Genomic DNA, 13,461 nt, shown 5'->3' on the forward strand with positions numbered 1-13,461 from the left:
AGATAAAGATGAAAAAATAGGTCAAAGCAAAATTAAGTTTCACAACACATCGATTAAAATAAATAGTAAATAAAAAATTTTGAATAACAAACTATTAGATACAAAAATAAAGCAAATTATTATTTTTTCGATTTTTTTTTGAGAAAAATTATTTATTATTATTTATTATATGTATATATACACTTCTCTCTCCTATAGAGTCATTAAAATAAATTAATATAGAAATACAACAGTTTATACTTTCTGAAGATAAAATACTAATACTAATTACTTATAATTTACAATATTAAACCACTAAAATTTTTAATAAGTATTAGTTTAGGTATCTTTCTCTCTCCTCCAATATCTTTTCTCTATATAATTTTGTTTTATTTTAGATCTTGGGTTATATAATCGGTATCTGCACAAATCACGCTTATCTACAAAGTATATCTATATCTATATCTATATTTATATTTATATTTATACTATATATAAAATATATAAGAATTTCGACAATGACAGACGAAATACAAAAAAGAATAAACGAATATTTTCTACTAACAGTTATAATTAGTTTGTTAAAAAATATCTCACATGAAAATAAATGGTTATGATTATTTTTGTTCTAACCATTTATTTTTAAAGTATGGATATAATATATTAACTATTTAGACCCAATTTGATTCATAGATATCTTTAATATAAAGCAAAAAAAGAAAAAGTGTTGGTCTAAAAATTTAGTAATATTGACATATTAAAATTCTAAAATATTAAGTGAAAAAAGTTCGGATCCTAAAGTTCAACAAAATTATTTCAGATTTCAAACATCATCTTTAATGATTCTCTCTTGGGTTATTAATAGTTAAATTTTGATCCTGCTACATTTTTGTCTCTTTTGTTTTTTTTTCATGTATTATTGTAATACACATTTTGTTAGGTTCACTTCAAACTTCTGTATCAATCTAACTTAAATCAAAATATTTTTCATTTTCAAAATATTATATTTTACTACAAAAATGAACTAATACTTTTTCGCATTTTTTTATAAAAAAAAATGTTTGTTTTCATGTGAGAATTCAAAGTACCAAGCAATAGGCAGTTTTACGTCACTTTTGATAGTGAAAATAGTTAAATTGATATTTAAGCATATTTAATGAAATTTTTTAAGTTTAAAATTTGTATATAATTTAAATTCAAAATATGTTAAGAAAATAGGGTAGTTATCCACTCAACTTCAAAGTTTATTTTTTTTAAAATAAATTTAAAATTTTGACATTATTTTAAATTTTTAATATAAATTTTAATATTTATTTTTAAATTTAAATTTAAATTAATATATTATAAAGATAAAGTTAGTATATTAATTTGGTTATGCTTTTTATATTTATCTGAACCAAATATCGATAATGGAAATGATTTATTCCGATTTCGATTCCGGTTCAGGCGATGAACCAAACAGAATTAAATAACGAGTCATTCCGATTCTGATTATAATTTATTTCAATTCTAATTCTGATTTCGATTCCGAACCATACACGTCCTGAAAGTTAGTAATGCTCTCGAGTCTAAGTTAAATAATTGGCCGGTGAAAAATGTAAATATATAAAGTTGATACCTCGACTTAATATTTTTGAATTATATTTTAAATAATAATTTTTTTTTATATAATTTGAATTATTTTTAATTATTTAATTTGAATATTTCGTTAAATTAAACCGCAAACAGGCTCATCGTCTAGATCTCGACCGACGCTGGGGCCATTGTCGAGGAGGGATCCGAGCTCGAGAGGGAGCTCCAATGGCGGAAACATGGCGATCGCGCTGAATCCGATCGTGGAGATAGGGGAGCGATGGGGAAGAAGAAGGGCATCCCCGAGTGGCTCAACAGCTCCCTCTGGTCCTCGGTCCCCTCCTCCAACTCCCACGCCCCCATCGTTCGATCCGTCCCCGAACTCCCCCCCGAAACCCTAATTCCCTCTCCCTCTTCTCCTCCTCCCACACCTCCTCCTCCGCCTCCGGAGCCCTCGCCTCTTCCTCCTCCCCGATCTCCTCCATTGGAGGAGATATCGCGCCAATCTCAGCTCTTAGCGGAGGTCGGAGTGTTAGGAATGGGATCTCTTCTATTTAATGCTTGTTTCAAGTGCTTTTTTTTCCTTCAGATTTTGGTGGTTTACTCCCTTGTTAATGTTGATCAGCTGTCGAAGAAGATTGTAAATCTCGAGGAATTGCGGAGGTTGGCTTTTTACGGGATTCCGGATGGCGCCGGAATCCGTTCGACTGTGTGGAAGGTCTGCTTTTCCTAGATTTCTCAGTGCTCACTTAGTTAATGTGTGTGTGTATTTTGTTGACTATTCATAGCGATTTACTTGACTTGCTTTCGCTCGGTTGTGTAGCTTTAGTAATGTTCGATCATTGCTCTCCGAATAGTGCTTTTAGGACGAAGCACTATCGTGAAATTCCCCGGAAGGATCTCATTTTAGCTTCCTACTGCAAGTAAAAGTTTCAAACTTTTTAGTTTGCTAAATGTTCTACTAGAGACGACTCCAACTTAAAGTAGAAGCACAAGTGGAGCCAAACAGGCACCAATTCTAATTATTTTTATTTTATTTGTGATATTCTTTGAGTATATGACTATAATGGCATTGGAGCTGTAGAGCATGACATTGTCATTTGAGTACTGCATTTTTGTTGGTTGTGTGCAGCTCCTTTTGACTTATTTGCCTAATGATTGTGAATTATGGGCGGGCGAATTGCAAAAGAGGCGGTTTCAATACAAGGCTTTCAAAGATGAGTTTCTGGTGAACCCAGTAAGTCTTGCTGAGGACCCTAGAGCGCATGTAACCTTTTGGTATTTTAACTGTCTAGTTCAGAGAACTATGTGATACCCTGCTTGAGTTAGCAGCTATTTAGACCGAACTTAATCATTTGTGCTCATAATTGTTATTGGCAACTATACGAGGTTTCTGAAAGTTGTTTTTGTTAGTCAGTCGGAAATCACACGAAGGCTAGAAGAATCTTCTAGTTGGAGTAATGAAGTGCCGCAACATGAAGACGGCGGCTTGCTCCAGAGATCGGAGATAAGTCTGGGGGAGCACCCTTTGAGCCTTGGGAAGGCCAGTGTCTGGAATCAGTTCTTCCAGGTACTGTCGAAGGCTGGGTGAAATTGTGTTAGCGTACTTGATGCATTAAATACCTAATTTTGGCAAAATGCTGCACCCCTTTTAGTGTTCTTCATGTAAGTCCTATTAGCTTCTTTTGTTGCTATGATGTTACATATTTCTAGATGCCAACACTTGCTTATTGAAATGGTGGATTTTAGAATATCGACAATTTTCAACCAGAATAACCTTTGCACAGATTACCATCTTTAGTACCACAAGAAAGTCTTGCTTTGATCAAACGTATGGCTGGTCTTACTTTGTTTGCTATCTAGTGGCTGCTCTTCCATTTTATGCATCTGACTAAATTATACGCTGCAACAGTTATTGACTAGGTGCAAGGATTTGGACTTCCATTCCTGAAACCTGTCGGAGTAGAATGAGAGATAGCTATGGAGGGTGAAAAGTATTTAATTATGTTGCATCAATTAGACTTTTTGTCACCTTTTCAATTAAGTTACTGACCATTGTGACAAGCTCCTTGTTAACATGTGAGAATCTGGTATCATTTCCTTTGTCTGAATCCTCTATATATATATATATATATATATATATATTGTGCTGCTCTTTGTCTCTTAAGCGGCGGATAAATTCTATAATTAATATTAGTATTGATAGCTTTATTGTTATACGCTTGTTTCATCACAGCATAGCTTTCATATTCTAGCCATTTCACTATTTCAACTGCTCCATCTTATTCGTGCAACTTATGCACCATCTTACTTTGTAGAAGAATATTGATGTCTATCATTTTCCCACATGTTTCAACAACCCAATTTCAGGATTCAGAGATTATTGAGCAAATTGATCGAGATGTGAAGCGTACTCATCCTGATATGCACTTTTTCTCTGGAGACTCATCTCTTGCGAAGTCCAATCAGGTAATATGCTCTCCTTAATATCTACTAATATTAGTTAACTACATGATGTTTTGCTAATGCTACTTTACTACTTCCTTCCAGGAGTCATTGAGAGATATACTAATTATATATGCAAAGTTGAATCCAGGAATAAGATATGTCCAAGGGATGAATGAAGTTTTGGCCCCCCTTCTCTATGTATTTCGGAATGATCCAGATGATGGTGATCCTGTATGGCATATGATAATTCTTCTGCAATAAAACTGGCATAAAATACTTTTTTTTTTCTGATATTCCTTATAACTGAATCTACAAGATGCTTTCCTTGATTGAAAGTTTTCTTTGGCATAATGATATAATTGGGATTTTTTTTTTTTCTCTTTTCCTCTCTCTCTATTTATTGGATGACTATATGTGCAACTATGCATTAGGGGACCCAGTGTTGGGCCATTAAGAAACATTTTGCCCAAAATATGAGCACAAAAAGGACAAGAATGTTAAGGTAAATGAGTGGTTTTACATGGGAAGATAGGCATAGTAGTTAGGCATTCTTCTAAAGGTGAGCTATCTTTAGTCTAAGGATAAATGGGAGGTGGTCCACTCTCTATAATAATACAAACACAGAAGCTTATAAAATGTTGATAAATGCAAAAAGTCTTACATGTAAGAGTGAGATTATCCACTTAGAGTGGTGTGAAAGGCGATAGATGCAAGCGAAATATAGCATGGTTAGAGGTGATTAGGTAAGATTTGGCCACAATTTTAGTGGAGTAAATAACTAAAAGAGGATTAAGTGGTGAAAGTGTATTCCTATGATGGATCCGCCATACATGTTACTTTTAGTAATATCTCTAGCTGACCGAACCTAGAGTTAAGATTTCCTGGTCTGACAAGTGAGTGACAAATACTTTAGGAATGCTACTACCGTAGTGAATAACATCGGAAGAGGTTATTATATCCCAAATTTAGGCAACAAACTCTAAAAATTGACTACATGGTACCTGATACCTTTACTTTCTGTTTGTTCAGTAGATGATCCAAAACCATAAAATATATTTTCTACAGCTTGAATAGATTGCTAGCTTGCTTATGGATGTTGGTCTATTAATTTATTGTGTTTCCATAGACATAAAATATATTTTCTACACCCTCAATAGATTGCTAGCTTGCTTATGGATGTTAGTCTATTAATTTATTGTGTTTCAATAGACATGTTAAAACTTTGTCTATCAAATTACAAAATGTCTATTGTATTTATTTTATGGAGAAAAGGTTTGCTTAGGATTAGTATCAGTTGCTGTTTTTCCTATCTGCAACTATTGTTTGTCAACCTGTTTCTTTTTTTTTTTTGTCCATTTCAAATTGATCATGATTGTGCTTATTCTTACTTTAACAGGCCTCTGCAGAAGCCGATGCTTTCTTTTGTTTCGTTGAGTTGTTAAGTGGATTCAGGGACAATTTCTGCCAAAAACTTGACAATAGTGTTGTTGGTATTCGGTCTACACTTACTAAACTATCAGAGCTTCTAAAGAAACATGATGGAGAGCTTTGGCGCCATTTAGAGGTCACAACAAAAGTAAGAATTCCAGGAATTTCAATAACTGTTTTGTAGCAATTGTTTTATGCTAAATATTCGAAGGTCAATTCAAAATCCTTTGGTTGCTTGATAATCTGCATATAGTCGACAAAGCATTGACTCGTTAAGCATTTTTTATCACCATCGTTTTACCAATGGTACCATGGTACATCACTGCCTCGCATTGCTGCACACTAAGTTTTAATCTCTTACATCCTTAATTCTCATTGTTGTCTTGTCATAATTGTCACTGGTCAATTCAATACAGTGCAAGTAATGTAGGATTTTTTTTTTCATTGTAACCCTTTAAAAATTTATAATTGGCCAAATAACCTTGTAAAAAATTTATTTGTTCAAATAACCTTATTTTCTCCAACTCACTGTCGGGGTGTAAAAATAATTGAAAGACGGTCAATCATTTACCACCTTTAATAGAATTTAGAAGTCGGTGAATGATTCACCATCTTTTTCTTTTCTATTAGGGGCAGTAAATGATTCACCGCCTTTTTTTGAAAATACAAAATGGTGAATGATTTACCGTTTCTTTCTATTCCCATATATAATCTTAACAACCACATAAAAATTTCAACAAATCATATATAATCCTAACAACTTAAAAAATCATAACAACCTACCCGTATAATTTTAACTATAAACAAAAATTTAATAATCCTTATACAATCTTAACAACCTCAAAAAAATCCTCACAATTTATAAAAAAAAGATAACAATATGAAAATGACGAATCATTTACCGCTTTCTTTCACCGTGTTTCTCAGGTTAGTTGGCCAAATAAAATTTTGAAAGGATTATTCAGCAAATTAGAAATTTTAATAGGGTTATTGTGAAAAAAGTCCTTAATGTACGCGGTAGGCTTTACTTCCATTTTGCTTTCAGTTTAACTGGATCATGCTAGTTGATTTAAAAGTAAAAGATTTTATGACATGTGAACTTAGATTGTGACCAAATGTGAACCTAACTCAGAAAACCCAAATGAGCCCAAATTGACTCAATACTCAACCCGATTGCTACTTGGTTAGACTTCCTAATAAAAATTTCATTCCTAATTGACTCATTTATTGGACCAAACAGCTCAATTGCTCGAAACCTAATGTTTGATTGCATCAAAACAGTTTCTGAGTACTAAAAAAATAGTACACTGGTCCTGTCCGGCGTAATTTTAACCCTGTTTATCATCTCGTTATTGTATCTACATTCTCTCCTAAACGCCGCCTATTGGCCTTTGCCATCTGCTACATGAGTATATTTCCAACTATCAGCTGACTTGTACCACACCGGCATTATCTTTCCTTGGCCTTTTGTACTCTCCTTTCAAGCTTATGTACTAGTTGTTTGCCCGAGATTGTGAATCATTGTAGGTTGGTGGCACATAAAGATACGGAAGTGAGTTGCGCATGACGCTGCTGTTGGTTGAAATAGCAGCTAATGTGTCTCTCTTCTTTTGTTGGCCATTCTCTGTGCTTATGCTTATTCAGGGTTTCTGCAATCATCTTTAAATTCTAGAACTTACATCACATAAAGAAATTGGATGCTATTCTCTGTTATGGTTATCCTTGTTCTCTGTACTCAACTTGCAAGTTCCTGTTCAATTTGTTGTGCATCTCCGAAATATTTAAGTGAAATGAATTTCAATTTGACAGGTCAATCCCCAATTCTATGCTTTTAGATGGATAACTTTGTTATTGACTCAAGAATTCAATTTCGCTGATTCCCTTCATATCTGGGATACACTCTTAAGTGATCCCGAAGGTCCTCAGGTAATATGTTCTTATTTAATTTTGCTATCTATGATATGCCGACCTTGTTGAGAGTTCTAAGATGAAGGTTATATGCCAGATATTCTTATAAATTTGGATGCAGGAAACACTACTGAGAATATGCTGTGCCATGCTGATCCTCGTTCGAAGGCGTCTATTGGCAGGTGATTTCACTTCCAATCTCAAGCTATTGCAGAATTACCCGTCAACAAACATTAGTCACCTCCTTTATGTTGCCAACAAGCTGCGTGGGTGACAGACAGGTTAACTGTCATTATATGTTTGATCTGTCCAATGTCATGGTTTTAACTATTCTGCATTAAAAGTGTTTCAGAATCTTTTAAGGTATTTACAAACAGCATTATAGTGTTATGAATTTTTTTGTGCATTGGTTCAACTCTTTCCTTTGTTTTTATCTGTGTGCATAGTGACATGATTTAGACGCACCCAGTGCAAGGAAGATAGTCTATTACTGTTTCCATTGAAACATCTTTGCCATTTGCCAGATCAATTGAACGAACATCATAAAGCGCTTGCATTAGATCTCACGATGCAGATTTTTGTTATGAACATATTTTCCTGTCGGCGTAACTCAGATCACGCCACATTCATTTACATTATCAAATGTACTCTGGTAACAGTAATTTTTGTAATGTACTCACGATATTCGGTAAGCGCCTGCAGTTGAAGAATAGTTGGCCAGAACTGACGGTATTTGGTGTTCTTTTATTCTCTCCATATTGGTATTTTCCCTTTCTAGGAGGGTGAAAGTAGATCACCAATTATTATTTACAGCCAAAAAAGCTTCATCATTTGCATGCTTAATAGTAGAAGCAATGTGGAGTGGTAACAACTTTTAGTTTACCCAAGTGAGTTTGACTCCTCTATTAATATTTTTAGTGTCAAGAAACTTTCTCGCGTCACCGACCGTTCCTAGAGCAAGCGGCAAAGCTTTTGATGGTTGATATCCGAGACCCAAGTTTAGACCCAAGTTCGAATCCTAGTTGATTTACATTTCTAGCTAAGTTTATTTCTAAATGAAATAAGCGAAGCGGAAGCGTGCTACCTTTCTCTCAAAAAAAAAAAAAAAAAAAGAAATTTTCTCGCGTCAGCACCATTAATATTCTATTAGAAGTTAACAAAAGTTTAAAATTATTAGACCTATTGACACAAGATTTAAAGTACAGAATCGACTTTGTATTTCTAACTAAATTTACTTTTAAAAAAATAAAATCGAATAACATGCTACCTTTCTCTCTCTAAAAAAACAAATTGTCATATTGCTTGAGCGTTTATGAATGATGTGGTGGACCAGCTCCAGTGAGTGAATAATTGAAGGAGTAGGACTTACACTCGTACTAGAAAGACTTTTTTTTTTATTTTATTTTTTTCTGAAATTAAATAGTAACAGTGCTTGGGCTGGAGACTTGGACTTAGGTACTAGAGGGGCCCCCAATTACTTTTTATTTCTGTCCCTTTCTATAATGTCACATGAAAAAATATTGTTTAAACATTAATATTATTAAAAATAGAATTTTAAAACGTATTTTAAACATTTTCTTTTTTATAGTAAAAGTTACAATCATCAGATCAGGAGCTTTACACTCTCATTATGCTTTCAGTTATAGCACAAGGTCCAGCTTCTATTTATTTTTCCTTTTTACAATCAACATTACATATTATTATTTTTTTAATGTTGATATATTGGCAGGTGATGCCTTTAATTTATCAATACATGCAATTTAAAATTGTTATAAATGGTCCAAAAAGTTTAGAATTTTTTTTTTTTTTACTTTTTAAATCAAATGTTCTCAAAAAGTTTCAATGCTTGTTTTTTTTCCATTTCCAAATTAAAGGCCAAAGGTACTAATTCCGAATTGAAGTTCACATAAAAGATCAAAGCCCTGGACTCTGTAGTTGATATTCCGGATACCTAACTACTAGACAGGGCTATTAGTAATTAATCAAGTTCATAAAATCTGTAACACTAAATTTGGCTTTTGATTTTCCAATTAACAATAAACCATCTAATATTTTGTGTTTCTTAAATTTTAATTCGTCACTATTTTAAATTAAACATTCTCAATTATTATAATTTAAGTTTCAGCATACAATTTAGGATCTGTTTGGTTACTAACGTTCATCTAATATTAATAGATAAAATAGAGTTAGGACAAAAGAAGATAGAAATATGCTTCCATATTTTTCAATGAAATTATAAAAAATATATTATATCGATTTATTGCGATATGCGAAACACGATGGTGTAGACGGTAACAAATAAGATTTTTTTTTTCATAATTCCGCACCTAATGCGACCTTCTCGCAATCCAAACAGAGCTTTTGTTCGCTGAATGAGGACGTGCTTTTAGTATGAGGTAATGTAGTAATATTATAGCCAATCAAGCGTCAACGAATAAAACATCACATAATTGCGACATTACTGGCACATCATTATTTAAGTAATTAAATTAAAATATAAAATTTAATTATAATAATTGAAAATTTTCAAATAAGAAATTACAATAGATTAAAAGTTAAGCATAAAAAATATTTCATAATTTAAAAAACAAAAATTGGAAGGTAACACCAAAAACAAAAATTGATGTTATTATTCAGCTTTTCAATTTTTTTGATTTGAACTAGTTAATGGCGCCTTAATTTTAAAATCCAAGCCAGTTACTTACTTTAATAAATATATAAAGTTGAAAAATTATTTTAATTGTAATAATTAAATCTATAAAGATAAACCGCGTATTAAAATTTTAAAATAAAAATGCCATTAATTAATTCAGATTAAATTAAAATAAAAAATTGAATAATAAGATAAATTTTTTTTTTAAAAAAAAATTAGATATTAAACTGAAAATGTCTCTGGTTGTGATAAATAAATTCGCATAGGGGGAGGGATTTGCAGGAGTATGGGCCGTGTGGCGGCATGAAGATGGACTCTCGCCTAGCCTCGGGCATTAATAAAAGAAAAGAAAGAAAGCGCCAAAAAAAAAAAAAAAAAAAAAAAAAAAAAAGAGGAAAGCCCGAGTCCCCACCCCACCACAACACTTGCACTTATATTTTCCCCCCGAAGCACCGATTTGCACGCCGGTTTACCACTATCTCCCTTCCGTACCAAATAAAAACACTAGCGGGTTTTTCGCGACCAACACACCACACCACACCACACCATGCCCTCTCTCTCTCTCTCTCTCTCTCTCTCTCTCTCTCTCTCTCTCTCTACTTCTTTCACTATTATTCTTATTATTATTATTATGATAATTACTTACTAGAGCATACAAGAGACTTGTAGCAGTAGCAGTAGGAGAGAGAGAGAGAAAGAGATAGAGCGCCCAAAAAAAAAGAAAAAGGAACAGAACAGATACCCTAAAAAGAAAAAAAAGAAAGGAGAAGAAGAAGAAGAAGAAGCATCTTCGCCCCGCATCTTCACATCATCATCTTCTACTTTTCTTGCTTGTAGGCGGAGCAGAAATAGCGGTAGTGAAGCGGTAGCAAATTAAGTAGTAGAGAGGGGTTAGAGTAATAGTAAGTGATATGGAGGGTGGTGGGGGGACGGGTATCCGGTCCGGGAACCTTCTAGATCCCGGGGCTCAAGAGTTCTACCCTACCGCCCACCACCACCACCTCATCACACGACCCTGGCCTGCCGCCTGTGCCGCCGGACCCGCCTGGCCTCCAGCTTCTTGGGCTGCCACCGCTACGGGAGGCTGCGGTCGCGGCGGCGCAGCTGCCGCGCGTGGGGCGGCTTGCGGAGGTACCGGCGCGCGTGGCGGGGGAGGCCGCGCACCGCGCCGTGGTACGAGTCGTGGTGGCGGGCGCAGCGGCGGGGGAGGGGGCGGTGGGTGCGGCCGGAGTGCATGAGGCGGTGGCGGCCTCCTGGGCGGCGGCGGCGGCGGCGCATGCCCATCATCTGTACGCCGCCGCCGCCGCCGCCGCCACCTCCCCCCTCCCNCTCGTCGCCGGCCACCCCGTCTGGGCCCACTTCGCCGCCGCCGCCTCCGACGACGATCCCAACCACGGCTCCCTCGTCCTCCTCAATTCCCACCCCTCCCTCTCCCTCCGCTCCCTCCGCGAAACCTTCCAACCCTTCGGTACCCCCCGATCGAGCCCACCCAATTTCCTTTTTCTCCATATCCATCCATTTTTCTTTTAAACAATTTTTCATTTTCTTACTACAAAAGGCTAAACAGTTGCACATATATATATATATATATATATATATATATACACACACACACACACACACACACACACACACGCACATTTTACATACAATATACAGTAATTAATTATTCGGTAATCCTCGATCTCCAATAATATTTTCCCTATTCTATTTTGTTTATTTGTGTTTTCTTAATAATTGGTTGTTGTTAATTGTCTTGTAATAATGATGATTAATAATTATGATTATGATGGTGTGTGTGTGTAGGGGCTGTGAAGGACGTGAGAGAGTCGCCGGTGAAGCCCCACCACAAGTTCGTGGAGTTCTTCGATACGAGAGACGCCGCTCGTGCCCTCGCGGAGCTCAATGGGAAAGAGCTCTTCGGGAGGCGCTTGGCGATCGAATTCACAAGACCCTTCGGCCACAGTAAAAGGTTATTACATACATATACACTCATAATTACACCCCATTAATTAATGAATTTTCTCTCTCTCTCTCTCTTCTTATATATATATATATATATATATATCAGTATATTAAGTCACTATACATGTATATATATATATATACATAATTCTTTTCTTTTTTCCTTTTTTTGGATTATCATGTCATGGTTAGGAGGAATTGGAGTCATCACCAGCAACAGCACCAATACCAGCACCAGCAGCAGCACCAGATTTTTCCGACGCCGCCGAGGCTTCTGCGAGCGAGCTCGCAGACCGCTCACTCGTCGTTGCCGTCGTCGAGCACCGGAAAAGCAGCAGCGGAAGGAGTGGTGCTGCTCAAGCGGAATAACAATAACAACAACGGCAGTAGCAGCAGCAGCAGTGAAGCCAAGGATGGTAGTAAATTGGCCCGCGGCGGCGGCGGCGGCGGCGGCAACGGAGGAAGGAGGAACAAAGGCGGCGGCAAGAATTGCCCGCTGTCGTCGTCGTCGAAGCAGCATTCGAGCAGAAGAGGCTGGAAAGGCCACGGGAAAGGCGGCGGCGGTGGCGGCGGCGAGGCGAGATTTCTCTTCAAGGAATTCGGCGGCGAAGTCCGCGGGGAGGATCAGGAATCGTCGGGATCGTCCTCCTGTATCAGAGACTCGAGAACCACGGTCATGATCAAGAACATACCCAACAAGTACAGGTGATAATCGATCGCCGTAACATCTTCGTTTACGTATTCTAATTTTACTCGTGATTTTATGAGATTTATTATATATATATGTATATGTATATGTATATGTTTGGGTTGAGGCGGTGCAGTCAGAAGCTGCTGCTGAACATGCTGGACAACCACTGCATTCATTGCAACGAGCAGACTGCCGACGGCGAGCCCTTCTCCGCTTATGATTTCGTCTACCTTCCCATCGATTTCAAGTAACGCTTTTTCATTTTGTTTTACTCGTTTACTACATATGTATTCCCCTCTCTCTCTCTCTCTCTCTCTCTCTCTTCTTTTTTTAGATATCTTTTTCAATATTTTATGCTCCTCGAGGCTTCTTTATTTTTGACTTGTGGGTGGTTATGGAAAATAGCATTACCAAAATGAGAGAAAAAGGGAGGGCGCAGATACTGGGATGCATGCTGGCGCATCCAGAAATAAGCTAAAAAAAGAAAGGAGGAGAGAGAGAGAGAGAGAGAGAGAGAGAGAGAGAGAGAGAGAGAGAGAGAGATCATAGGGAGAAGAGGAAGGTGTACATGTTGTTATTAAGATGATAGATAACTAAGATGATTGATAACAAAGGGAAGGATCAAAGCGAAGGGGGGAGGGAGGGGGGGATCGTAGAGATATAGATAGAGTAGAGAGGATCAGTTGTCATGAGGTTGGTATCTTGCGGCCGTACGCTGCGCCAGCGCAAGTTCGAACGGATGGGCTTGTTTATTAACCAAAATGGAAATGGGAGGCTCCTGGGCATTTAAGGGCGCTTCCCCGGCCGTATTATCTCC

The 13,461-nt window shown here is 36.5% G+C and overlaps 2 protein-coding genes across 4 annotated transcripts in view; both read left to right on the top strand.

The window, feature by feature from the left end:
• Positions 1,703–7,894, top strand: LOC109717977 (TBC domain-containing protein C1952.17c-like). Of its 3 annotated transcripts, none has more exons than XM_020243947.1 (9): positions 1,703–2,074; positions 2,177–2,269; positions 2,684–2,788; positions 2,969–3,121; positions 3,922–4,020; positions 4,102–4,230; positions 5,396–5,575; positions 7,237–7,353; positions 7,433–7,574. In XM_020243947.1, exons 1-9 carry the CDS (start codon positions 1,832–1,834, stop codon positions 7,442–7,444), a joined length of 1,131 nt encoding a protein of 376 aa, XP_020099536.1. In that variant the 5' UTR covers positions 1,703–1,831; the 3' UTR covers positions 7,445–7,574. The 3 variants fall into 3 exon arrangements, with proteins under 3 accessions (XP_020099536.1, XP_020099533.1, XP_020099542.1); XM_020243944.1 differs by having other exon boundaries at positions 1,704–2,074; positions 7,457–7,894; XM_020243953.1 differs by having other exon boundaries at positions 1,704–1,915; positions 7,457–7,894.
• The window catches only part of LOC109726211 (protein terminal ear1-like), a 4,940-nt gene continuing 1,700 nt past the window's right edge, over positions 10,222–13,461 (top strand). Inside the window, exons 1-5 of the mRNA XM_020255734.1 lie at positions 10,222–10,230; positions 10,946–11,456; positions 11,795–11,960; positions 12,146–12,658; positions 12,778–12,891. Coding sequence (XP_020111323.1) covers positions 10,222–10,230; positions 10,946–11,456; positions 11,795–11,960; positions 12,146–12,658; positions 12,778–12,891 — 1,313 coding nt within the window. The remainder of the gene's footprint in view (positions 10,231–10,945; positions 11,457–11,794; positions 11,961–12,145; positions 12,659–12,777; positions 12,892–13,461) is intronic.

The sequence above is a fragment of the Ananas comosus genome, linkage group 1, assembly GCF_001540865.1.
Source record: "Ananas comosus cultivar F153 linkage group 1, ASM154086v1, whole genome shotgun sequence".
NCBI classification, from domain to species: Eukaryota; Viridiplantae; Streptophyta; class Magnoliopsida; order Poales; family Bromeliaceae; genus Ananas; species Ananas comosus.

Excerpts from the sequence above, each read along its gene's own strand:
- LOC109717977 (XM_020243944.1), top strand. The coding sequence starts at position 1,832 with ATGGGGAAGAAGAAGGGCATCCCCGAGTGGCTCAACAGCTCCCTCTGG. Across the intron at positions 4,021-4,101 it reads CTCTTGCGAAGTCCAATCAG|GAGTCATTGAGAGATATACT; the intron begins GTAATATGCTCT and ends ACTTCCTTCCAG. Across the intron at positions 4,231-5,395 it reads ATCCAGATGATGGTGATCCT|GCCTCTGCAGAAGCCGATGC; the intron begins GTATGGCATATG and ends TTACTTTAACAG.